Source organism: Meles meles, chromosome 21 (genome assembly GCF_922984935.1).
Source record: "Meles meles chromosome 21, mMelMel3.1 paternal haplotype, whole genome shotgun sequence".
In the NCBI taxonomy this organism is placed as follows: domain Eukaryota; kingdom Metazoa; phylum Chordata; class Mammalia; order Carnivora; family Mustelidae; genus Meles; species Meles meles.
Window position 1 is genome coordinate 19,692,611 of NC_060086.1, and position 24,206 is coordinate 19,716,816.

Genomic DNA, 24,206 nt, shown 5'->3' on the forward strand with positions numbered 1-24,206 from the left:
TCCACTGCATCGAGTATACTTGGGCCCAAGCTTAAGCATGTCACCTTGGGGTCCAAGTCCCTACTCCGCTGTGTCGGGTATACTTGGGCCCAAGCTTAAGCTTGTCGAATAAACCCTCGTGTGATTGCATTGGTGCTTGGCTCCTTGGTGGTCTCTCAGACATGAAAACTCAGGCACAGCACCCTTTCTATATTTTTCTTGTTAGTGCATAAGAAAGCAACTGATTTCTGTACATTGACTTTGTATCCTGCCACATTACTGAATTACTGTATGAGTTCTAGTAGTTTGGGGGTGGAGTCTTTGGGGTTTTCCTTGTAAAGTATCATGTCATCTGCGAAGAGAAAGAGTTTGACTTCTTCTTTGCCAATTTGAATATCTTTTTTTCTTTTTGTTGTCTGATTGCTGTTGCTAGGACTTCTAGTACTACTTTGAACAACAGTGGTGAGAGTGGGCATCTTTGTTGTGTTCCTGATCTCAAAGGAAATGTTGTCAGCTTTTCCCTGTTGAGAATGATATTCACTGTGGGCTTTTCATAGGTAGATTTTAATGCAGTTGAGGAATGTTCCCTCTATCCTGTACTTTGAAGCGTTTTAATCAGGAACAGATGCTGTATCTTGTCAAATGCTTGTTCTGCAGTGATTGAGAGGACCATGTGGTTCTTCTCTCTTCTCTTATTGATTTGTTCTATTGCATTGATTTGTGAATCTTCAACCACCCTTGCATCCCAGGGATAAATCCCACCTGGTCATGGTGGATAATCTTTTTAATGTACTGTTGGATCCTATTAGCTAGGATCTTGTTGAGAATCTTGGCATCCATATTCATCAGAGATATTGGTCTGAAATTTTCCTTTTTGCTGGGGTCTTTGCCTGGTTTGGGGATCAGGGTAATGCTGGCTTCATAGAAAGAGTCTGGAAGTTTTCCTTCTGTTTCTTTCTTCCTTTCTTTCTTTTTTTGAAATAGCTTCAGGAGAATAGGTATTATTTCTTCTTTGAATGTTTCGTAGAATTCCCCCAGGGAATCTGTCAGGTCCTGGGCTCTTGTTTTTTTGGGAGGTTTTTGATCACTGCTTCAATCTTGTTACTAGATATTAGTCTATTCAGGTTGTGAATTTCTTCCTGATTCAGTTGGAAGTTTATAGGTTTCCAGGAATGCATATATTTCTTCTAGGTTGCTTAACTTATTGGCATATTGTAAGGACCTATTTAGAAACTGTTCCTGCTCCCCTTACCCCAGGGGATTTACTTGTAGACAACTCCCGGAAACCAGCTCCAGGTAACAGCCCAGATGCAAGGGTGGGTCAGGCCAGGTGGAGACCTCCGATCAGTGGGAGGTTACCTACTGTCTCCCTGGTTACCAAGGAGTAGGGACCCCTGCCCTCTGGGAGCCTTTTTGGCACCAATCCTAATCAAGGTGTAATAGGCTGGTTCTAATGTCTACTAGGGTAAATTGTAATTCAATTGGTCACCAAGCATCACTGTGGAGTTTCCTGTGTGTTACAATTTCATTGGTCACCTGCGCGTGGCCATGCCCGACCGCATGGTGTTTGCGCTTATAAGCTAGTCTGTGAAACAGAGAAGGGTCGCCCTCTCTTGTAAGAGGTGCGGCCCCAAACGTTCGGTTAGATTCTTGATGCTTGTCACGAAATAAAGCTTTGCTTGAGCTTCGCTTTATATCAGTCTCGCTCCTTTAATCACGGACCCATTATTGGGGCATAACACATAAAACTGTTGATAATAATTTCTGATGATTGTTTCTATTTCCTTGGTGTTAGTTGTGATCTCTCCCTTTACATTCATAATTTTATGAATTTGTGTCCTCTCTCTTTTCTTTTCAATTGGTTTGGCCAGTGGGTTTTCAATCTTATTGATTCCGTCAAAGAACCAGATTCTAGTTTCATTGATGTTTTCTACTGTATCTCTAGTTTCTAACTCATTGATCTCTGCTCTAGTCTTGATTATTTCCCTTCTTTTGCCTGGGGTTGGCTTAATTTGTTGTTCCTTTTCCCTTTGAAAGGATCACTTTGTGATGTGAAGAATCAGTCTGTGGATGAGGGGCAAGGAAACCTGGGAGACCCGTGAGGAGACTACTGCATTTATCTGGGTAGGAGGTGAAGGTAGCTTGGACCAGCGTAGCGGTTTGCATAGATTACAGGATTGAGAGAATAATGCAAGAGGAGTGGCTTGGGTGGGTGGGAAAGCCCGAGGAGGAACAGGTCTGGGGAAGTTTAAGGAGCTCATTTTGGGACGCATTGCATTGCATTGCATCTGAATGGCCTGGGAGATGTCCAGGTGGCGACATCCAAGAGGTGATCCTACAATGGGGTTTGGAACCAGGAGAAAGATCTAGGCTCAGGGCAGAGGTTAGAAGCTGTGACCTGGAGGGAGTAAGAAAAGACAGAGGAGAAAACAATGCCTTCCCATGTGGTAGTTTGTATTTCCAAAAATGGTCCACCCCACATGAACGTCTTAGAATATGACTTTGACACTTCTCAAATCAAGCGACAGAGTCTTATGTTCCTCCCCTTGGAACAGAGGAGGCTTGTGTTTCAGTGGAAGAGATACTATGTGACTTTAAAAAAAAAAAGTTTTAGGGTGCCTGGGTGGCTCAGTGGGTTAAGCCGCTGCCTTTGGCTCGGGTTGTGATCTCAGGGTCCTGGGATGGAGTACTGCATTGGGCTCTCTGCTCAGCAGGGAGCCTGCATCCCCCTTCTCTCTCTGCCTGCCTCTCTGCCTACTTGTGGTCTTTCTCTGTCAAATAAATAAATAAAATCTTTTTTTTAAAGTTTTATTTTTAAGTGATCTCTATGCTCAACATAGGGCTCAAACTTACAACCCCAAGATCAAGAGTCACATGCTCCACCAACTGAGCTGGGACACTACCGCATGACTTTAAAAAAAAAAAATTTAATTTATTTATTTGTGAGAGAGTATGAGCGAGGAGAAGGTCAGAGAGAGAAGCAGACTACCTGTGGAGCTGGGAGCCCGATGCGGGACTCGATCCTGGGACTCCAGGATCATGACCCGAGCTGAAGGCAGTCGCTTAACCAACTGAGCTACCCAGGCACCCTACCATGTGACTTTTAAAGCTAAATCATAAGAGATGAGACAGCTTCCCCCTTGCTCCCTGAAGCACTTGCCTAGAATCCAGAGCTGCCTTGCTAAGCAAGTAGTCTGACTGTCCTGTATTCATCATCTATGGCTGTGTAGCAGATTACTCCCAGAGGATCGCAGTGCTCAAAACAATAAACCTTTGGTATCTCACAGTTTCTTTGGGTCAGGGATCCAGAAGCAGCTAAGCTAGGTGGTTCTGGCTCAGGATTTCTCATGAAGTTCCAGTCAAGAAGTTGACTAAAACTACAGGCATCTAAAGGCTTGACTGGTGCTGGAGAATCCAATTTCATGATGGCTTTCTCACTTGCCTAACAAGGTCATGCTGGTTATTGGCAAAAAGCCTCAGTTCCTTACTTAGTGGTCCATTCCCTCGGGCTGCCTGAGTGTCCTCATAACATCGCTACTGGCTTCACACAGAGCCAGTGATCTAAGAAGGAGCAAGATGGAAGCCACAATATCTTTATGACTTACCCATGAACGTGACACACCTTAATTTCTGGATTAGCTTATGGGCCCAGGTTGGCCCCTATCTAGTGTGGAAAGAGACTACACAATGAATGATATGAATACTAGAAAATGGAAATCATTTAGGACAATTTTGAAAGCTGACTATTTTTTCCTGGAGACTGCCATGCTGTGAGGAAGCCCAGACTAGTCCCTACAGAGAGACTACATGGATCCTGAGACTACAAAAGAAGGAGAAAGCATCACTAGGTTAGCCCTCAGCTACTTCAATCTCCCATTGTTCCAGCGCTACCCATCATTGGACTGCAACTAGGGGACCCAGGATTCTGAGCCAAAATTCTCTTCCCAAATTCCCAACCTATAAAATCTGTAAGAGAAAATAAAATGACCCTTTTTCTTTCATGCCATTCTTTGTTGAGATGATTTGTTGAACAGCAGTATGTCCTCAACAATTCCCACCTTCTGGTATTCACACCACTCTGTAGTATCTTCCAGCACTGCTTAGGGCTGATGTGACCCCATAGGATACTGGAGACAAGACATAGTACTAAGGCTGCTATAACAAATCACCACAAATTTAGTGCCTTAAAGCAACATAAGTCTATTCTCTTACAGTTCTATAGTTCAGAAGCCCGACAAGTCTCTCACCGGGCTAAAATCAAGATATCAATAGTTCCTTTCCAGACACTTTTGGACAGAATCCATTTCCTTGCCTTTTCCTTCTTCTAGAGGCCACCCAACATTCCTCAGTTTATGACCTCCTTCTTCCATCTTCAAAGCCAGCAACACTGCATCCTCTCTGTACCTTCCTTCCATAGTCACACCTCCCTCTGACTCTCTTCTGCTGCTGCTTCTCATTTTCCCCTGCCCCTTTTCACTTTTAAGTGATTATATTGGTTACACAGGATAATCTGTTTTAAAGCCAGCAGATTCATAACCTTAATTCCATCTGCAGTCCTAATTCCTGTTTGCCATGGAAACTCACATATGCATAGGTCGCTGGGATTAAACATGGGCATCTTTGGGAGCCATTATTCTGGGGCCCATGCTACCTGAAAGAATGGGTTTGAGAAGGAGCAGGCACAGAGATCAAGGAGCCAGAAGGAGAGTGAAATATCACAGAATCCAGAGAAAAAGAGTTCCTGGGCAGGAGTGACTACCACTGTTGGAGGTCAAGCATGATAAGAACTCAAAGATATCCATTGGAGGGGTGCCTAGCTGACGCAGTAGGAGAAGCCTGTTACTCTTAACGTCAGGGTCCTGAGTTTGAACCCTACATTGGGTGTAGAAATTTCTCTCTCTTTCTTTCTCTTTCTCTTTCTCTCTCTCTCTCTCTCCACCCTCCCTCCCCCACGTATATATACATACCCATTGGATTTAGCATTGTGGTGACATCAGTCATTAGTTGTCAGGGGAGTATTTGGGGGCAGGAGCTAGTTTATGGTGTGTTGGGCAGTAAGGAAGAAGTGAGGAAGTACACACTGGAATTGTAAAATCTTTCCAAAAACTTGATTGTGAAGGGAAATTTGTTACTGTTTCTAAAATGGGGAAAGAGAAGCGACTTTCAATGCAGATGAGAAAATAAAATCTTAAAAAAAAAAAAAAAGGGGGGCGCCTGGGTGGCTCAGTGGGTTGAGCCACTGCCTTCGGCTCAGGTCATGATCTCAGGGTCCTGGGATCGAGTCCCGCATCGGGCTCTCTGCTCAGCGGCGAGCCTGCTTCCCTCTCTCTCTCTCTGCCTGCCTGTCTACTTGTGATCTCTGTCTGTCAAATAAATAAATAAAATCTTAAAAAAAAAAAAAACAATGCAGATGAGAAGGCAGGAGACGTGTAGGAGAGACGGGTCATCAATGGACGGGATGTCTGGGAGGGAAACAGCGCAGCTAGCCCAGGGAAGGCTTGGAAAAGAGGGACCATACCACCCTGGCTTGGAAAAGAGGGTGGCCATACCATCCTGAACGCGCCGACCTCGTCTGATCTCGGAAGCTAAGTAGGGTCGGGCCTAGTTAGTACTTGGATGGGAAAAGAGGGACTGTGGGATTGATCCAGACTCAGGTTTTCGCCAGGCTGGCGCCACGACGGAACAGAGGTTAGGATAATGTCAAGCGTGTGGCGTGCTAATGGAGCTGGGAATTTTTTTAAATTTTAATTTATTTTTTTAATTTCTTTTCAATGTTGCAGAATTCACTGTTCATGCACCACACCCAGTGTGGAGCTGGGAATTTAAGGGCAAGGGCGGGGCGGGGGGAGGGGCGGAGACTGGCCTGCAGGCGGCGCTGATGAGATAGAAGGGAAAAACTGAGCAAGATAGGACGATTGGAGATTATGGAGTCCCAAGAGTATCTGAAATAATAATTTCAGTGAAAATGCTGGTTTTTGATCGGATCGCAGTATTCTCTGGGTTCCCTGGTCCGCCGGTCCCTAATCCCTGGATGTTCCAAAGTTTAGAACAGAGTTTGGCATAGCGTAAACGCTACACGGTTAGCCACATGAATATAATTTTTAAAACTCGGAGACTCCATTTCCCTTAAGGCATTGCGGCCGCTCCGACTACAACTCCCATGATGCCTGGCAGGCCGCGAGCTCCTGTAATCACCTCTGTCCTTAATCTAGTTTTCCAAACCCAGCGTTCCTCCCTGTTTTCCTACCTTGCCACGGCACGCCCATCAATGTCGTAGGAACAACCAATAGGATCAGGGACTGCGAGGCCAGGAAGGCCAATCGCCCAGTCAGAGGGGCGGGAGAAGGCGTGGCCACATCCTGTCCTCCCCTCCTGTTCCGTGGCTGGTTCCCTACGGGCTAGTGCCTCGGGCGGGATCGGAAGACATGGGCGCTACCTGGGGGAACCCCGGATGGGTGCGGCTGGCGCTGTGCCTCGCGGGTTTAGTGCTCTCTCTCTACGCGCTGCACGTGAAGGCGGCGCGCGCCCGAGACCGGGATTATCGCGCGCTCTGCGACGTGGGCACTGCCATCAGCTGTTCGCGCGTTTTCTCCTCCAGGTGCGCACGGGAGTGGAAGGCTTGCGGGGCTGGGCTGCTCATCTTGGGGGCCAGGTTGCCGGCGGCTTCTGGAGTTTGGGATCGGACGCTTGAGGGCGGGGCTGCTCAAGGGGGCGTTCCCTGGGGAGACTGTGTTCCAAGAAAGGAGTGTGGGGCCTCGGGCTGGGGCCCGGTGGTGCAGGTAGTATTGGGCACTGTGGTTGTTCTGGGGAGTAGCACGTAGATCCGGATGCCAAGGAATAACGGTAACCGGGTAGAAGGGGGAATCGGTTAGCGTATAGGGGCTGATGATGGGCTTGAGGTCTTGAGGATGGCCGTGACTAGGATAAGGTGGCCAGCTCTGACTATGCTTGAGAGCCTGGGGTTGACAATACAGAAGAGGGGAGTGGGCGGGAAGGGAGCTGGAGATTTAGAGGTCCAGGGCAGAGAGATTCTGCACCTGATTCCCAGGAAAGCAAGGTCAGCCCTTCTACCTACCTTGCCATCTTAAGAATTACTGAAGGCCTAGGATGAAAAGAGGGGCATATGGTGGAGCCATGGCCAGCCCTGACCTGGGGGAGGGGAACACAGGGGCAGGGACATAGAATCCTGACGTGGCCAAAGGGAGGGTAGCCAGGAGTTCATTGACCCTTGGACTCAGGAGGGCTTGGGAGAGGGAAGGGGAAGTACAACCTAGGTGGCATTTTGGAAATCACCCCTCCAGGACAGGGCCAAGGCACTCGATTGCCACTCCTAACCGGGGTCCTGCCCTCCACCAGGTGGGGCCGGGGCTTCGGGCTGGTGGAACATGTGCTCGGCCAGGACAGCGTCCTCAATCAATCCAATAGCATATTCGGTTGCATCTTCTACACTTTACAGCTGTTGTTAGGTGAGTGACCCCCGCCCCTTCCCTGCAGGCTCCACCTCTTCCTGATAGGCCCCCACCCCCTTGGCCCGCCCAGCCCCATCCCTCGAAATCTTGGTGACCCAGACAGCCTAGAGCCCGCTGCACATCAGTGAGCCCCCTGGAGAGGGCAGGAACTACCAAGTCTTTCACTTGGTTAAGGTCCTGTCAGAGCCAGAAGGGCCCTTAAAGACCTCCTAGGACTCACTCCACTTTGTGGGAAAGACTCAGGAGTTACTCCCTGGGGGGACTCCAAGGACGGCATCTCTTTCATCACATGCAGAGCTCAGCAGGGAAATTCACTATTTGGGTTCTAGGTCTCAATGAACAGATAAGAGAACCAAGGCCTTGGTGAGGCCCATCAGAGTCTCTCATTTTAGAGACTCTTCCCAAGCAGATCCTGAGGTCTGGGTGGTACCCTAGGTCAAGGCAGTGTTCTAGAGATGGCCAGTCCCTGAAGCCCTGCCTGAGCCTTGTCTGCCTTGCAGGTTGCCTCCGGGCCCGCTGGGCATCTGTCCTGCTGGTGCTGAGTTCCCTGGTGTCTCTTGTCGGTTCTGTCTACCTGGCCTGGATCCTGTTCTTCGTACTCTATGATTTCTGCATCGTTTGCATCACCACCTATGCCATCAATGTGGGCCTCGTGGTGCTCAGCTTCCGGAAGGTCCGGGAACCGCAGGGCAAGGTCAAGGGGCACTGAGCTCTCACCCAAGCCAGGCTGACCTCACGCTCTGCCTTGACATGGGAGCCTTGCCCAGGGGGCCCATGTCTGGGTCCTTAGAAGAGTCTGCAGCCTGACCCCACCATACTCCCACACAGGACAATGGACCAAATGTGCCACATTCTTTCCTCCACGCTAGTGCCTCTGGCTCTGTCCCCAAGGGCTGGGTTCCAAAGCTCCTGCCATTGCCCAAGAAGGGAAGGTTCTGAGCAATAAAATTTCTTAAATAAACTGGCTAAGTCTGAGCCATTGGTCTGTGAGGGACCCTAGTGTTGGGCCTCCCCCAGTCTTGTCTCCTCTGGATTGGAAGCATATGAGTCAGAGGGAGAGTGTAGAGCCTGCCTGGAAAGGATGGTTGGTCCCTTCTCCAGTGTGTGGAGTTGGTAAGACTTGGGGCGCCATCGGCCCCACCCCCAAAAAACAGGCTGGCAGCTTGTCCTTGCTGCCCAACAGGAGCCAGGGTTTCTCTTCTGGGGGGCCAAGCACACACTTGCAAGGGCAAACTACCCTTCCACTTCTGTGCGTGCTAGCTGGGAAGTTCTTCCTATGGTCCAACCTTCACCCCTCCAGCTGCCTTATCTACCACCCCAAGCCAGTCTTGGCCACCCTGAGGACCAGGAACACATTTTGAGTATTTCTGTCTTAGTTTTCCTAATATGTACTAAGCACCTAGCCACATGCTGAGCACTGCATAAGAACATGACACATGTTCACTCCTCTAACCCTTACATATCCAGTTGTGTGAGGTAGATGTTCTTATCTTTATCTCATGAGGAAACTGATACAGAAAGGGTAAGTAAGTTACCCAAGACCACACAGCTGGCGCCAGGGAGGGGGTTAAGGAGCCCTAGGGATTCAGATCCACTGGGGCTGTCTGGCTCATGTCTGCCCTTACCACAGCTGCCTGTGTTGGGGGTCAGGGTTCCTGAGTAGTTTGGGCCGGCCTGAGTTAGAAGTGGGGAAGAGAGAAAGGGTGCACCCTGAGTGTTCCTCCCTCCCGACTGAGTCTTCCACCACTTGCCAGAAGAGGGGGCACCGCTGTAACCTTGGTCCCTGGGAAGGTGGCAGAGAGGTTCTGGGATTTGTCAGCCTTGCTGCAGCGAGTGGCAGAGAGTCCCGGGCCCGCACACACGGCCTCTGAAGCAAGGTGGGAGAAGGTATGTGAGACCCATCTGCCCGTGGTCCTGGGGGAGAGCTGAGGAAGCTGAAACAAATCGTGACCTGGGAGGCTCTGCCCACAGTGCCCCTCCCAGTTCCCAGTTCCCAGAGGACAGCTTCCATGCTGGGAGCAAGTCTTCTCTGTGTCAGACTCTGGCCCAAGCATTTTCACATTTAGCAATTCTGAGTCCACAGACGGGCTACTTGTCCATGGTCACTCAGGCAATAACTGGGGGAATGAGGATTTGAACCCACGCAGTCTGGCCGTGGTGGAGCCCCACGGAGGGGTGGTGAAGAGCCCAGGGTAACATAGTCACAGCCCCAGAGCTAGGAGCTGCAGGCTCCCTTTAGCCGGAGGAAAAGCAATGACACCTGACTCTTAGCCAGCCGGGGGCGGAGCAGAGGTGGAGCTAGGGAGACCCAGGTGGCCTCTGAAAACCCGAGCAGAGGCGGCAGAGTGGCCTGGAGCAGCATGCAGCAGAGCTGGGGGCCAGCATTGCTCATCCTGGCAGCAGTGGTCCTCTTGGAGGGTGAGCCACCGCGGGTGAGCGGGGAGGGGAGTGGTATGGTGGGCGGCCCGCTGTCCCAGCAGGCTTGCAGCTCAGGGTGTGTGAGGGCGCGAGCCCGTGGGGCGACAGTCGGCCGTGCTGGTGTAACCATGTCTGCCTGTGGAGCAGGCCACCTGTGTCAGAACAGGTGGGATTTTCCTGGGCCAGATGACAGTCCGTGTCTGCTGTCGCTGTGCCTGTGTGTGTACCCTGTGCCCCTCTCTGCCTCTCTACTTCTCTACTTCCAGAATGACCTTCAGCAGGTTCTGGGAGCCCTTTGGCTCTGTGTCCTCATCTCTCTGTCCCATCTCTCCTGGCCTCTCCTAGCCCAGATGCCGATGTGCCTGTGATGGGAAAAAGGCAGGGCAAGGGATCCTTTGGTAGAGTTTCTGGTGGATTCTGGAAAGGTGGGGGACTCTGAGTCGTCAGAACAGGGGTAGGGTGAGTCTCCATCTCCTCCTGGCGCCCTCCCCAACTTGAACATGACGTCGGCCTCTAATCCTTCCTCAGGCATCACGGCTGAGGGCACAATTAAGCTAATGCTCTCCACATACGCAGGCCGCCACCCTGACTCAGTGGCAGGGCTGGAGTTGGGGGTTCTGAAGCCTGGAGGAGGGCTGGACTGGTCCCAGGCTGAACCCTGGCCCTCCTTCACAGGCCTAGGAGTGCTGAGTACAGCTGAAGGAGGAGAATTAATTACTGAGTGTACGCTCTGAATAGGTTCCAATAAAAGCTGTTTCTTGACCTCATATGTTTTCATTCTGGGAGAGGCTGGGAAGGTAGCCACACAGTCATAGGCAAGGACCCAGGGCCAGTCCCCCAAAACGTCTGCTTTCCACCAAGGCTGGGCCAGGCAGGTAAGGTTCCCTCAAGTCTCACCCATGTATCTCTTCCCAGGTCTTCAAGCTGCTCAGCCCGGTAAGCTCTGGGGACATGGGCTCAGGCCTGTGGGGAGGGCAGGACAGGGGCCTTCTGTCAGTCTGAGCTACCCCCCCCTTTACAGTTTGTGGGCAGCGTGGCCCTGGCCCCCCCGAGCCTCAGGAGGGCATCACAGTACCTGGCGAGTGGCCATGGCAAGCGAGTGTGAGGTGGCGGGGGGTCCACCTCTGCAGCGGGTCCCTGGTGGCAGATACCTGGGTCCTCACCGCTGCTCACTGCTTTGAAAAGTGAGTCCTGGCTGGGGTCAAGCAGAGTTTCTGGCTTTTGGGGGGGGCATGGGTGCTATGTCCCCAAACTCCGTAATACTGAACCCACGCTGTGCCCGTAGAGTAACACGGAACCATGTCCTGAGAACGGGCCACGTGCTAGGCACACATTATCAAGTTAATCTGAACCTTTCGTGGTGGAAGCCTTATAAGCGAGCAAATGGAGGTTGGGCAAGGGAAGGACCTGGCTTAAGGCTCCGGGCTGATTTCTGTCCATCCTTCACCTACCCGTGGTGTCTCTCATGGTGTCACTGTCTCCTCTTGTGTTCAGTGCCCCAGCTTTATCCCTCCCCTTCCAGGGCAGCCATGACAGAACTGAACTCCTGGTCAGTTGTCCTGGGTTCTCTGCAACGTGAGGGGCTGAGCCCAGGGGCCGAGGCTGTGGGGGTGACCGCTCTGCAGCTGCCAAGGGCGTATAACCACTACAGCCAGGGCTCAGACCTGGCCCTGCTGCAGCTTGCCCAGCCCACGGCCCGAACACCCCTCTGCCTGCCCCAGTCCACCCATCGCTTTCCTTTCGGGACCTCCTGCTGGGCCACAGGCTGGGATCAGGACACCAATGGTGGTAAGTGCTGGCCCAGCCTAAAGCCCAGAGAGGCACTACGCTTGCCCAGGGTCACACAGCCTCAGCTGCCAACTGTCCCTCTGCTCCATCTCCCTTGCTCCCCACCAAGCCCCTTTCTTCTGCTAGCTCCCAGGACTCTACGGAATCTGCGCCTGCGTCTAATCAGCCGCCCTACCTGTAACTGTCTCTACAACCGGCTGCACCAGCGGCTGCTGGCCAGTCCAGCTCGACCTGGGATGCTGTGTGGGGGTGCCCAGCCTGGGGTGCAGGGGCCCTGTCAGGTCTGATGGAGGAGATGAGGGAGGGGAACAGAAGGGGAGGGGGCCTAGCCCCAGGCTCGGTACTCAGTCCCTAGGGACAAGTGGACGTGCCACTGTTAGAGGGGGTCTGCCTGTGGCTGGGGGTCAAGTGTCCACCCTTGACTCCCTTGCCTGGCTCCAGGGAGATTCTGGGGGCCCAGTGCTGTGCCGTGAGCCTGATGGACACTGGGTTCAGGCTGGGATCATCAGCTTTGCATCAAGCTGTGCCCAAGAAGACACCCCTGTGCTGCTGACCAGCACGGCTGCTCACAGCTCCTGGCTGTGCGCTCGAGCTCAGGGGGCGGCCTTCCTGTCCCAGAACCCGGGGACCCCGGAGATCAGCGACGAGGACAGCTGTGTAGGTATGAGCGGGGGGCATTAAGAGTGGGACAGGTGGGAACAACTGGGCCTGGCTAAGGGCCTCTGGGCAGCAGATAGAAGCACCGTGAAGCCAATTTCAGCTCAGAACAGAGAACTGGGACAGGGCATTCATTCACACACTGTCAGGGGCGAATTAGGGGGCTTTTAAGGGCCCTTTCAGCTCTTAAGAGAGGAACAGCCCTACTGAGGGCTGAGAGGCATACATACCTAAGAACTCTGTGCATTTAAAGCTTAGGTAAGAAGAGGGGTCTGAGGTCTAACTGAAGGTTGTGGGAGTAAGCTGCAAGTTTCTAAGCAGGGACCCAGGGAGATGGGACAGGGCAGGGCTCCCACTCAAAATTCCAGCCATGGCCCTGGGATGCCAGGCTGACTAACATGCAAGAGTTCCTAGGACAGAAGCTGTGTCTTGATGGTAAAAGAAGTACTAGTGAGCCAGGAATTCTGGGGCCAGTCCAAGCCCCGAGGGGTGCAGACAGATGGGGTGGGAGTTTGATGAGCTGGGCCACTCCCATGAGACCATCAGGGTTTAAAAGCTTGGGTCCTGGCTTTTGAGTCTCAAGTTGGCTACCTGCCTGTGGTTACTGAGTTAGAAAGTCACTTAACCTCGCTGGGTCTTGGTTACTTTGGTAACAAGGGTAACAAAATCCAGCTTAAAAGGATATTGTGACGATCTGATAGTTTGTGGGAAGTGCTTTGCACAGGGCCAGACATGCAGTGAGCACTTAGCAAGAAGGCAGGTGAGGTCATCCCGTCTGTTCCAGCCTGTGGATCCTTGAGGAGAGAAGGCCCCCAGGCAGGAGCCCCCTCCCCATGGCCCTGGGATGCCAGGCTGATGCACCAGGGGAAGCTGGCCTGTGGTGGAGCCCTGGTGTCAGAGGAGGTCGTGCTGACTGCTGCCCACTGCTTCATTGGGTGAGCCATGTCTCTCTTGTCTTCATGCCCCCTGCCCTTGCCGATACCCCTGCCACCTGTGGCTGTCACTGCTGCCTCTGCTCAGGCGCCAGACCCCAGAAGAATGGAGCATCCGGCTGGCGTCCGGACTAGAGGAGCGGGGCCTGAAGCAACTCATCCTGCATGGGGCCTACACCCACCCAGAGGGGGGCTACGATGTAGCCCTCCTGTTGCTGGCCCAACCCGTGACACTAGGCCCCAGCCTTCGGCCGCTCTGCCTGCCCTATTCTGACCACCATCTGCCTGATGGGGAACGCGGATGGGTCCTGGGGCTGCCCCGCCCAGAAACAGGTACGTAGGACAGGCCCACCAGCAGCTGTCCATCTAGCCTAGAGGCTGCTGGGCAGCTGGGTCTTGTCCCCTGCCCTACAGGCACCAGCTCCCCTCAGACAGTGCCTGTGACCCTCTTGGGACCCAGGGCCTGCAGCCGGCTGCGTACAACTCTTGGGAGCAACAGTGTCCCCATTCTGCCAGGCATGGTGTGTTCCAGTGTCGTGGGTGAGCCACCCCACTGCGAGGTAAGCCCCAGTCCTCCAAACCTTACCCCCCAGAGGGCTGACATCTTTATCCTCTAATTCATGAACGAACCTTGGCCAGGCTTGGCCTCCAGACTTGCCTCTCCCTCAAAATGGGGTCTTTCTGCTGACTAGCTCCCAAACGGCCAGAGCCTCAGCACCCTCCCGTTACCTAGGGAGAAGAGAAAGTCACCCCACTGTCACCTGACCCCTGACAGGGCCTGTCTGGGACACCACTGGTGCACGAGGTGAGGGGCACATGGTTCCTGGCCGGGCTACACAGCTTTGGAGATGCCTGCCAGGGCCCCGCAAGGCCTGCAGTGTTCGTGGCACTTCCCGCCTACGAGAACTGGGTCAGCGACTTGGACTGGCAGGTCTACTTTGCGGAGGAGCCAGAGCCCGAGGCCGAGACTGGAAGCTGCTCGGCCAACACGAGTATGTGGCCCTAGGGCCTCTCTGCTGACACTTCTCTCTCTGACGCATGCTCTCTCAACCCGGGGAAAGATCAGTTCCGGCCCACCTCAAGCTGCCCTGAGTGGGGTCATGGGCAAAACACTGGTTCTTCATCACTGTGCCTCGGAGCAGGCCTCCCAACTTCTTCAAACCTCAGTTTTCTTATCTGTCATGGGGCTTAAACAGTACCTTCCAGGGAGGGAGGGAGAGTATTAAGGATGAGGTCAACTCTACCCTCCTTCCTCTTTCGGACAGGCAAACCAGCTGGCTGTTGACAGGTGGCTCTGGGATGCTGCTGCAGACACAGTCAGACAATTCCTGAGTCACCACCCATGTCCCTCTCCTGTAGCCCTTGCCTGCACATGATTCCAGGCACTGGGGCAGGCCCGCCAGCCCAGCGGGCTCAGGGTTGGAGCCCTCCTGGACCGGCGGCTGCCCTCACTCCCAACCCTGCAGGACAGGGAGATGTCGCCTGTGGGATGCTCCCCGACACAGCCAGTTCTGCTGTCCGACGCAGGCGTCCCCAGCCTTCCCTATTCTTCAGACCCACATAGGATCACACCAGCCACTTACTTTGAAAATTTGGGGGTTTTTTTTGGGGGGGGGAGCAATTTTCCTTTTTTTTTTTTCTAAACTTAAATAAATTGTTACAAAATAGACTTTAGAAAATAAGTTACAAATTATAGCAAAAGGCTCCCCTTCCACAGGCAACATTCCCACCTGTGGCTCTCTGATTCTGCCTCTCCCTGGCGTTGGAATCTGGCTGGTGATGGTGGCCCCAATTTGTGGCAGAGCCTGGCACCGGGTTTCTTGCAGGGCTCATCATAGGGAAGAGCACAGTGACCAAGGCGGGGAAAAGGAGGGTCTTCAAGGACAGGGACGTGAGGAAAACCTTACCCCCTCCTTGGGCAAGAAGCCAGATCTCAGTCCTCTGCACAGTGGGAGAGGAGAATGAGAGATGGGGATGCCTAACTACTCCTGAGCAAAACATGGAGATCAAGCCTTTCCCTGCAACCCGCCCCCCCGCCCCCCCCCGCCCCGGCCCGTATTCTGATCTTTGGAGACTTGGAGTTTAGAGGGAGAAGCTGAGGTCAGCAGGCCACTGGGGTGAAGGATCCAGAAGTGAGGTCGTAGGGGTGGGAGGAGGGGGCAATGACAAGTCCCCTCTCCCCGCCGCTGGTGCCTTTGGGGCTCCTGGGGAGAAAGAGAGGAGGTCACTGAGGGCAGCAAACCGCACACAGCGTGCACCCCGTTCCCAAGCCCTGCAGGCCATCCTGCCGCCACCGCACCCGCCGCCCCCACCCCCACCGTGGCCCCAGAAGCCTGCATGAGAAACTCCCAATTACTTTTCCAGGCCTGATTAACCGGCTTCTCGCTCATTCCCTTGAGGTCACAAGAAATCTTTTATCCTGAAAGCCATCTCGTCAGCTCTCTCAGGGGACTCTCACCCACCATCCCCTCCCTCCTTGACAATCTCTGGTCAAGGACCTGCCATCTTAGGGACACCCACCCTCGGTGGCCACTAAATGGAATGGGTCCTGGGAGAATGCCTAGAGATCTCGAGGGGGAGGCTGAAGGCTTGAGCCCAGGGCTCAGAAACAGGCTGCCCCACTGCCCCGCAGGTTCATCCTCCAGCTGGGCTGGGTGGGGTGACTTTCTATGGAGATTCCCCTGATGGAGGATGGGAGATAGAGGCTAATGACTGTTGTTACTACAGCTGGGCCTGGCTTCAAAGAAACAATTATCTGTGACTCAGTCCTCCAGTTAAAGGTGTGTTGGCAGGAACGGGGGTATGCAGGTAGAAAGAGTGGTTTGGTTGGCTCCTAAAAAGGAGATGCACAGCAGAGAGAAGAAAGAGTTCGATGAGGGGAAGATGAGACATGGGGCATTATCACTAGCAAAGGACCAAAGGTCTAGATTCCAAGAAAAGAGGAGGGGGACAAGATGCAGGGAAGAGGGACAGGGAGCTGGGGGCCAACCAGTGGCCTGGTTTCCCTGGCCAAGTCAACACAAAAGCCACAGAGCAGTCTAGTCTGGGGGTGGCTCCCGCGCCCATTCCTCACTCTCCTGCTCCCTGCCTCAAGGAAAGAGCGCCGCCTAGACCATTTTTTTTCCTCTGGAAATCATTCCTTTTCTGGCTAGATCAGGGAAGTAGCCAGAGGTAATAGCTGTCTCCCTTCCCCAAATAAAAAACCCCTTCCTCTTTGGCTCAGCAGCGGCCCATGCCCCTACCCCACCCCACCATCCCACACACCATGCTGTTGACCTCACCCACGGTTTCAATCTCAGCCCTCCCAAGGCAGCATCCTCAAACTATCTTTCCTCCATATCAAAGCTCCCCCCACCCGCCTCACACCTCCTGGAAGCCGTATGACCCTCTCCTCTCATTCTGTGCCCCGCCCCACCCCGACTCTGTGCCCACCTCCTCTGGAACCTTTCCATCCTCTGCCCAAGCCATTCATGCCCCCGTACCAGAGCTGGCCACCGTCCATTCCTCCTGGTGCTGCTGCTGGTGCTGCTGGAAGCTGATTCGGCGGCGGAAGTGGCGGGGACAATGCGGGCAGGTGAAGGGCCCCTCCCGAGGCTCATGGACCCGCCCGTGACCCTCCAGCCGGGCAGCTGTCCGGAAGGCCTTGCCACAGATGCTGCAGCGGTGGCGCTTGGGGTCTGTGTGGGTCCTGCCATGGTTCTTAAGGGACAGCAGGTTGGGTAGAAGTTTGGGGCAGAGGGAGCAGGGGTAAAGTCCAGTGGTATGGGCCTTTTGGTGGTTCAGCAGGCTCCCAGCGTGGCGGTAGGACCGCCCACACTGGGCACAGCGGAAGGGCCGTTCCTCCTCTTCAGCCACCGTGGACTTTACTCCTTGCCCCCCATTAGCTCTCCCAGCATCCTCTCCTGGGACCCTGGGGGTTTCTGATGGGGACTTCTGGATTTCCCCTTGGCCAGGGATATCTACCTCATCTCCCACAGTCCCACCTTCGGGACCTGTGGCCCCCTGTATCTGGGGTAGCATCTGACTGAGGCCGCTGGCATGCGTGTGCAGGTGACTGGCTAGTTCGTGATGAGACTGAAAGGCCTTGTCACAGTCAGAGCAGGCAAAGGTCTGGGCAGCTATGTGGTTGTGGCTGTGGCTCTTAGTGGCCACAGGATTTGCAAACTCCTCTGGGCAGGGCAGGCAATGGTGGCAGTCCGCCTCAGGGGTGCTGTGGCGGTTCAAAGAGCCTTCCGATGATGGGCAGTATGTCTCGCCACAACGGGTGCAGGAAAAGGGGTGACTCTCTGGCTGGACCTTAAGTCGGCTGTCTCCACTGTCCCAGCTATCCACAGGACTCAGACTGGGTCCATTGGGCTGGGTGTTGCCATGACAACAAGGACTCTTGGGGATACTGTCCTCCAACCGATCTGCTGGCTTGGTCAGTACATGACCCTGAGGAACCCAATCTCCACCACGATTCACTGGTCCTCCCTCTCCTTGCCTTCCTTCTGCCTTCCCCACGACCCGGAATCCCGGCTCTGCTGCCATGATGGGGCTCAGACTCTGCTCCCCCAGCCTCTTAGGTCCACCCTCCAGCTGGAGAACTGATTCAGGACCACCCGATCTGCCCTCTGGTCCCTGGTCACTGGCCAGGTTCCCCTCACGGCCCTCTGTGTCTCCCGGACCACTTCTGGTCTCCTCTTCGTGCTCCCGCAGGTGCTGCTCCAGAGATCCCCGGCTAGGGAAGCCCCGGCCACACAGGGCACAGCGCACCGCGGCCCGCCGGGACAACCCCACTCGCCGCCGCCGGCTCTCTGAGTGCAGCCGCTGGTGGTCCTTCAGGGCCATGCTGTTGGAGTAGGTCTTGGGGCACGTGGGGCACCTGTACTGGCCCGTTTCGTGGCTGCGCCGGTGGTTCAGGAGGCTGCCCGCGTGGCGGTAGGTGCGCCCGCACTGCCCGCACCTGAAGGGCCGATCCTCCCGCGGCAGCTTCCGGGCGCCCCCACTCCCCGCCCGCTCAGCATGGACCCGCTGGTGGCTGGCCAGCTGCTTCCGCAGGCGGAAGGCTTTCCCGCACTCGCCGCAGCGGAAACGCCGGGGGTCGGCGTGGATGCGCCGATGGTTCTTCAGGGACATGAGGTTCGAGAAGCCTTTGGAGCAGGCCTGGCAGCCAAAGTGGCCGGTCTGGTGGCTCTGGCGGTGATTGATAAGGCTGCCGGCGTGCTTGTACGACCGGCCACACACCTCGCAGCTGAAGGGCCGCTCAGTGCTGGCCTCTGTCTGGCAGCTCTTCTCTGCAGTCTCCAGCCTCGGCTCCGCCTCCTCCCCCTTCCTGGCGGCCTCCTCCCACTCCTCCTCTTTCACACTTGCCGCCTCCTCCAAGGGCTCCACTTTCAGCTCTTCCTGGAACCTTCCCCCGTCTGCTTGACCCAACCCTTCTTCGGCCCCGTCCTGAGCCTCGCTGCTGCCCCCGGGCTCCGGGACAGGCCCCACGTGGGGCTCAGAGCCCTTGCAGCGCGGGTGGTTGCGCAGGTGGTTCCGGTAGGCGGCCAGGTTCGGGTAGCAGCGGGAGCAGACAGGACAGGTGAAGTCACCAGTCTGGTGGATCTTGCGGTGGTTCACCAGGCTGCCCCCGTGGCGATAGGTCTTGCCGCACTGGTTGCAGCGGAAGGGGCGGGGCTGGGCCTCTGGCGCGCTCTCCTCACCAGGCCTGCAAAGGCCGTCCACAACCACGGCGGCTCCCTCTCCAGACTTTGTGTCCTCGCCCTCCCCAGACAGAGAGGTCACCATGCCCTCAAAGACACGGTCACCACCTGCAGCCCTTCCCATGGCATCACTGGGCTCTCCTAAGTGGCTGGAAGCTTCATCTGTGGTGTTCCCAGAACTCTGACTTTGGTGGTGACGCTCCAGGCTCCCTAGGTCATCATAGGTGTGACCACAACAGCCACAGATGTGCCCATAACCGGCTCCGTCCAGTGCCTCCACCTCCCGCTGCAGCTGATTCAACAGCTCTGCTTCTGAGAGCTGCAGCGGAGGGCTCTGGGTAGAGGCTGCCCCTGCGGCTCCTTCCTCTTCTCCCTCCTCCTCTGAGCCCTCCGTCAGGCCAGAGGAGTCATGAGCCTGGCGCCGGTGAAGCCTGTAGCCAGCCCGGCCCGGGAAGATCATGCCGCAGAGGCAGCAGAGGAAAGGCTGTGCAGGGGCTGCCTCCCCAGGCCCGTGGTTCTGGAAGTGGCTGCGCAGGGCAGGCAGAGAGTCAAACTCCTTTGGGCAGAGGGAGCACTGATAGATGCCCGGCGGGTGGCAGGGCCGGTGGCTCAGCAGGCCAGTGGCATGAGGGAAAGAATGCCCACAGTCAGAACACGTGTGGGAGACCTCAGCCTGCCAGCCAGGGCCAGCTTCAGGAGAGTCGGGAGGGGAGCTGGGCTGGCCAGTGGCTGGTTTCGGGTCTCCATCCAGCCTGGTGAGACCATCACAGAAGCGAGTCCCACCACTTTCTTCATCGCCTGGGATATCCAAGTTGTCTAGGAAACAGGCCTCCTTCCTTTCCAGCCCTTCCTCAGAATGCCTGCTCTCTTTAGCACCCTGGATATGGACCTCAGCTTGCTCAAGCCCACATCCAGTCCTTTCAGCTTCAGCCTGTAAACAGCCCCCATCACTTTCCAAGTTGCCTTCAATTCCATTAGGGCCTCCCCCAGGAGGGTCTTGCAGGCAGTCTGGGCCCTCATTTTCCACCAACTCTTGGGCCCAGTTCCCGCCCAACTGGAGTCTGGCCTCTCCACCGCTGCCAGCACTGCTAGCCCGCCTCCGGTGCTGCCTGCTCCACCGCCCGCTGTGGCGTCGCAAATGGTTCTTCATGGCGGCCATGGTGTGGAAGTGCTTGGCGCAGGTGCCACAGCTGAAGTCCCCCGTCTGGTGGGTCTGCCTGTGGTTGATAAGGCTGCCCGAGTGGCGATAGCTCTTTCCACAATCTTTGCAGGCAAACGCCCGAGGAGGGGACACCCTGGTCTCCGTCCTGCTGTCTTCCCCTTCCCCGTGGGTTTGGCTGTGACATTCGAGGCTCTCAGGGTCTTCAAAGAGCATCCCACACGTGCTACAGATCTGGGGTGCTGTCCTATTTGTTGCTGGTGGGACATCAGCTGCCTCCTCTTCGTGTTTGCACCCATGCCCCTGATCTGTATGTGGGGCTGCCTCTGCTGCTTCCACCTGGTCACAAGGGAGTTCTGCCTTGAGGTGGTTGGGGGGTCCCTCGGCCCCTGGGCCTACACTGTGGCGAGAAGCTTTGCAATGTACCCGCACGTGGTTACGCAGGGCCATAAGGTTGGGGTACTTGCGGGGACAGAGTGAGCACTGGTACTCTCCTGTCCGATGGCTGTGGCGGTGGTTCACCAGGCTCCCCCGGTGGCGGTAAGCCCGACCACACTCATCACACTTATAAGGCCGGTGGTCCAGGGTGGTGGTGGGGACCTCTTCCTCTTTGTGGCTGCTATCAGCCATGGGCAGGGGAGCTGCTGGCACTGATGGCTGCCCATCCTCCCCAGCTCCTTGCCGGGGCCTGTGATGAGCCCGCACGTGGTTTTTGAGGGCAGCTGCGTTGAACAGCTGTTTGGAACAGATGGAGCAGGGGTAGACTCCTGTCTGGTGGCTCTTGCGATGGTTGATGAGGCTCCCAGCATGGCGGTAAGTACGGCCACAGTCCCCACAGCGGAAAGGCCGGTACTCCTCTAGGCCACCGTCCTCCAGCTCCCCAGAGGTGCTGAGCTCCCTGGAGCAGTTCAGCATCTGCATAGTCGGGAGCTGGTCCTGGCTGCTCTCATCTGTGTGCCCATTGGCAGTGGGCATCCCTTTCTCTTCCCATAACTGCTCCTGCCTTTCACCCTCATGGGTCTGTTGGTGGTCCAGCAGCTCTCGGGGGAGCCGGAAGGCACGGGGACAGTGGGGACACTGGTAAGGCTGATATTGGGCATGGAGTCGGGAGTGGTTCTTCAGAGCCATGAGGTTAGAGAACTCCTTGAAGCAGATGGCACAAGGGTAGATGCCAAGGGTGTGGCTCTGGCGGTGGTTGGTGAGGCTCCCGGCATGCTTGTAAGTCTTGCCACATTGACTACACTTGTACCGCCGTTCCTCCTCAGCAGGAGGTGACTGAGTGGGCTCCTGGCCCCCTGTGAAGTTCACTACTGATTCAGCCAAATACTGTTCCAAATTACTAAGGAGACTGCTTGCTGGGGTGGGGAGCGGGGTGGCTCTGGCAGAATTAGTAGTGGGCCCCCAGCTCTCTGCACCCCCCTCAGAATCTGGCTGGCTTTGCCAGCCTTCTCTTTGTGTGGTGGGTAGATCTTCCCAAGTGCTCAGAGCTGCCCTGGGGTCAGGCCCAGACTCACAGCCAGATGTCTCTTCAGCCTGTTTTTTCTGGTTCGTCCAGCTCTCCCCAGGGCTGAGCCTCTGGTCCCTAGAGTCAGAGGATGCTGGCTCCCCCTGTAGGTGTGGAATGACTTCCTTGGATCGGGGAGGCCTGCGCCTACGGCGGCCCTCAGGAGCATGAGTCCTCATATGGCTCTTGAGGGCCACAGGATTGGTAAAGTCCTTGCCACAGGTAGTACAGGGGTAGAGGCCAGTCTCATGGGTCCTACGGTGGTTGACCAAGCTCCCTGGGTGACGGTAGCCCCGCCCACACTGCTGACAGCGGTAGGGCCGAGGGACGCTGTCTGCCTCCTCACTGTCCTGCTTGGAAGATGGATGGAGCAGCTCGCGGTGCCGGGACAGTTCCGGGAGACTAGGAAAGTGGCGCTGACAGTCAGAGCAGCTGAGTGAGGTGGGCGTGTCCTCCATGAGGCAGTGTGGCAAAAACCTGGCAGTTCAGGAAGACCAGGCAGGTGGCAGCTGCATCCTCCTCTAGTGGCAGGACCACGGCCTAGGAAGAGGGGGCGGTGGTCAGAAGGAAGGCCTGTGTTAACATTGCCTCATGGTTCTATAAGCAACAAGCTTATCAGAGCTCACAGAAATGTTCCCCAAGCAATAATGCCCAGGGACCTGCTTTCTGTTAGATCTAATCTGAAAGCACCCATCATTTAAGGCCTCCCTGCACACAAGCTCCCCAAATATGGAAGCTCCCCTAGGCCTAACTCATCAATAGAGATATAGATAAGAAAACTAAAGTCTAGAGGGATGCAACCTATCTCTGATCACAGACCAACCTACCTCTATTCATCAGACCAAATCCAAAAAAATCTACTGTCCCTAACCTTCCCTGCTGTATAATCCCAAAACAAGCAACCAACCTATCTCCTGTGACCTCTGAAAAGGAAACCTGAACCTTTTCTAGGACCTTCAGTGTGAGAAGTCCAATCCTCTCTCCTTGACCCCTCAGCTAAACAGAGTAGCCTACAGACACTGAAAAGCAACCTTTTTCTCCAGTTGACAGATGAGGACCTGAGAGGTAGGGTCAGAGAAAGCACTGGCTTGTTCCCCCAGCTCCCCTATTCCTTTCAGGGTCACAAGGTCTCCTTTCTAAAAGACTCTTGGCCACTTCCCTCACCTACTTCCCCTGAGCCCAAATTATCTTGTATCTTGGAAATTCCAACCCATTTCTGGTTGTTTCCCACCCCCTTCCTTTTTGTTACACCTCATCACTACACCCTTCTCATTTTTCCTCCTATCTCTTGAAATATTTATGATGACATCAACGCATGCTAAGTGGGCATTACCATGTGCGGGGCACTGTGCTAAGTAAAGAATATTCGTTGTGTCACTGAATCCTCGAGACACACTGCAGCGCCGTTATCCCAGTTTACACAGGAGCAAACCCAATGACTGGGGCAATCTTCTTTCCAAAGCCTTACCCTGTCCACAGCAGGCCTTTATGCCTCCTCCAACACCTTGGCCTTCGCTGACTCTGATTCCTCACTCCCATGGGACCCCTATACACACAACTCGTATCTCCGGATCTAAACCCCCTCACAGAACCTGCTCCCCCGACTTCTCACCTCACAAAGCCCCCTCGCTCGAGCCCCTTCTCCTGATCAACCACCAATCAGGTTTTCTCGCCTCACTCATCTCCTCGGCCAATTTCCTCTCGGGACCCCTACCTCGCTCGCGTGGCCCCTTTTTCGTTCCCGCCGCGGGTGAGTCCGTTGGGGACCGCGAACGGGAGCGCGCCTGCGCACTGGGACCCTCACCCTAACTGCAGCCGCGCGCCCCAAGGGGTGGCTGTGGGGGGCTCTCGCGCTCCCACACACGCACACTTCGCCAAGGCTCCTGGGAGGCGGGAAAGGAGGGAAAGAAGGAAAGGAGAAAAGGGAGAGGGAAAGAGGTAGAGGAAAGAGGGCGCAGCTGGCCGGACCCAGAGTCTACCCCCAGCTCCGCGGACACTTCCTATTGTTACTAGGAAACAGGAAGTGTCCTAGCCGCAAAAGGTTCCCCTCGAAACCTCTGCCTCGAGAATACTTCCTGCGCCGCCTCCAAGACAGCGGTTCTACAGAGACACACTTCCGGGGTTGAGGGAGAGGTTGCTGAAGCGCGACTCTGACCCCGCCCAGGAGGGTCAAAGCGGTAGGTAGTTTTGCACCAGCATTAGCCACACTTCCTGCAAGAGCTGCGAAAATTGTTCCGGTGCATGTTGGACGAAGCAGAAGAGTAAAAAAAAAAGCGTTCTGCTGCTCTGGCCTCGATACTTCAGCGACACTTTTCGTGGGGTTCCCTGAGAAACTTCCCAAGGCAAATGGAGGGAATCTCGTTCACTCCGTGATACTGAGAGAAATTTGGTAAAATAGAAGCGGATTTGGGTACTACAAATCTTGCCATGACCCTTCTCCCCTCCCGCCTTCCAGTTCTTGGTGATCTTTCCCCAAGCTAGCAGTAGCCCGGTATATACCGTAAACCTGTCTGGCGTCCCCTGTCATTAGCACCCAAAGAGAACCCTTGCAAGATGTTTCTCCGCCACCTTCGCCTGCAGTGCTCGAATAAACTTTGCCTTCCTCCCGGGCGG

The 24,206-nt window shown here is 55.0% G+C and overlaps 3 protein-coding genes across 12 annotated transcripts; 2 read left to right on the top strand and 1 right to left on the bottom strand.

Annotated features, from left to right (window-relative positions):
- Positions 1 to 6,309: 6,309 nt before the first annotated feature.
- VKORC1 (vitamin K epoxide reductase complex subunit 1) lies at positions 6,310 to 8,410 on the top strand. 2 transcript variants are annotated; one of them, XM_045993263.1, is made up of 3 exons: positions 6,334 to 6,577; positions 7,336 to 7,445; positions 7,949 to 8,410. In XM_045993263.1, the coding sequence occupies exons 1-3, from the start codon at positions 6,405 to 6,407 to the stop codon at positions 8,155 to 8,157; spliced, it is 492 nt and encodes a 163-aa protein (XP_045849219.1). In that variant the 5' UTR covers positions 6,334 to 6,404; the 3' UTR covers positions 8,158 to 8,410. The 2 variants fall into 2 exon arrangements, with proteins under 2 accessions (XP_045849220.1, XP_045849219.1); XM_045993264.1 differs by lacking the exon at positions 7,336 to 7,445 and having other exon boundaries at positions 6,310 to 6,577; positions 7,949 to 8,054.
- A 103-nt stretch (positions 8,411 to 8,513) lies between these two features.
- PRSS53 (serine protease 53) lies at positions 8,514 to 14,634 on the top strand. Of its 7 annotated transcripts, XM_045993261.1 has the most exons (10): positions 8,514 to 10,802; positions 10,888 to 11,050; positions 11,389 to 11,654; positions 11,781 to 11,935; positions 12,096 to 12,315; positions 13,096 to 13,246; positions 13,332 to 13,576; positions 13,658 to 13,803; positions 14,019 to 14,235; positions 14,509 to 14,634. In XM_045993261.1, the coding sequence occupies exons 1-10, from the start codon at positions 10,766 to 10,768 to the stop codon at positions 14,526 to 14,528; spliced, it is 1,620 nt and encodes a 539-aa protein (XP_045849217.1). In that variant the 5' UTR covers positions 8,514 to 10,765; the 3' UTR covers positions 14,529 to 14,634. The 7 variants fall into 7 exon arrangements, with proteins under 7 accessions (XP_045849217.1, XP_045849213.1, XP_045849214.1 ...); XM_045993257.1 differs by having other exon boundaries at positions 11,389 to 11,935; XM_045993258.1 differs by having other exon boundaries at positions 8,514 to 11,654.
- Positions 14,635 to 15,316: 682 nt separating this feature from the next.
- ZNF646 (zinc finger protein 646) lies at positions 15,317 to 24,186 on the bottom strand. 3 transcript variants are annotated; one of them, XM_045993254.1, is made up of 3 exons: positions 24,093 to 24,186; positions 16,726 to 22,133; positions 15,317 to 15,447 (listed from the first exon to the last, which is right to left on the bottom strand). In XM_045993254.1, exons 2-3 carry the CDS (start codon positions 22,049 to 22,051, stop codon positions 15,326 to 15,328), a joined length of 5,448 nt encoding a protein of 1,815 aa, XP_045849210.1. In that variant the 5' UTR covers positions 22,052 to 22,133; positions 24,093 to 24,186; the 3' UTR covers positions 15,317 to 15,325. The 3 variants fall into 3 exon arrangements, with proteins under 3 accessions (XP_045849210.1, XP_045849208.1, XP_045849211.1); XM_045993252.1 differs by lacking the exon at positions 24,093 to 24,186 and adding an exon at positions 23,308 to 23,613; XM_045993255.1 differs by lacking the exon at positions 24,093 to 24,186 and adding an exon at positions 23,206 to 23,311.
- Between the last annotated feature and the right edge of the window lie 20 nt (positions 24,187 to 24,206).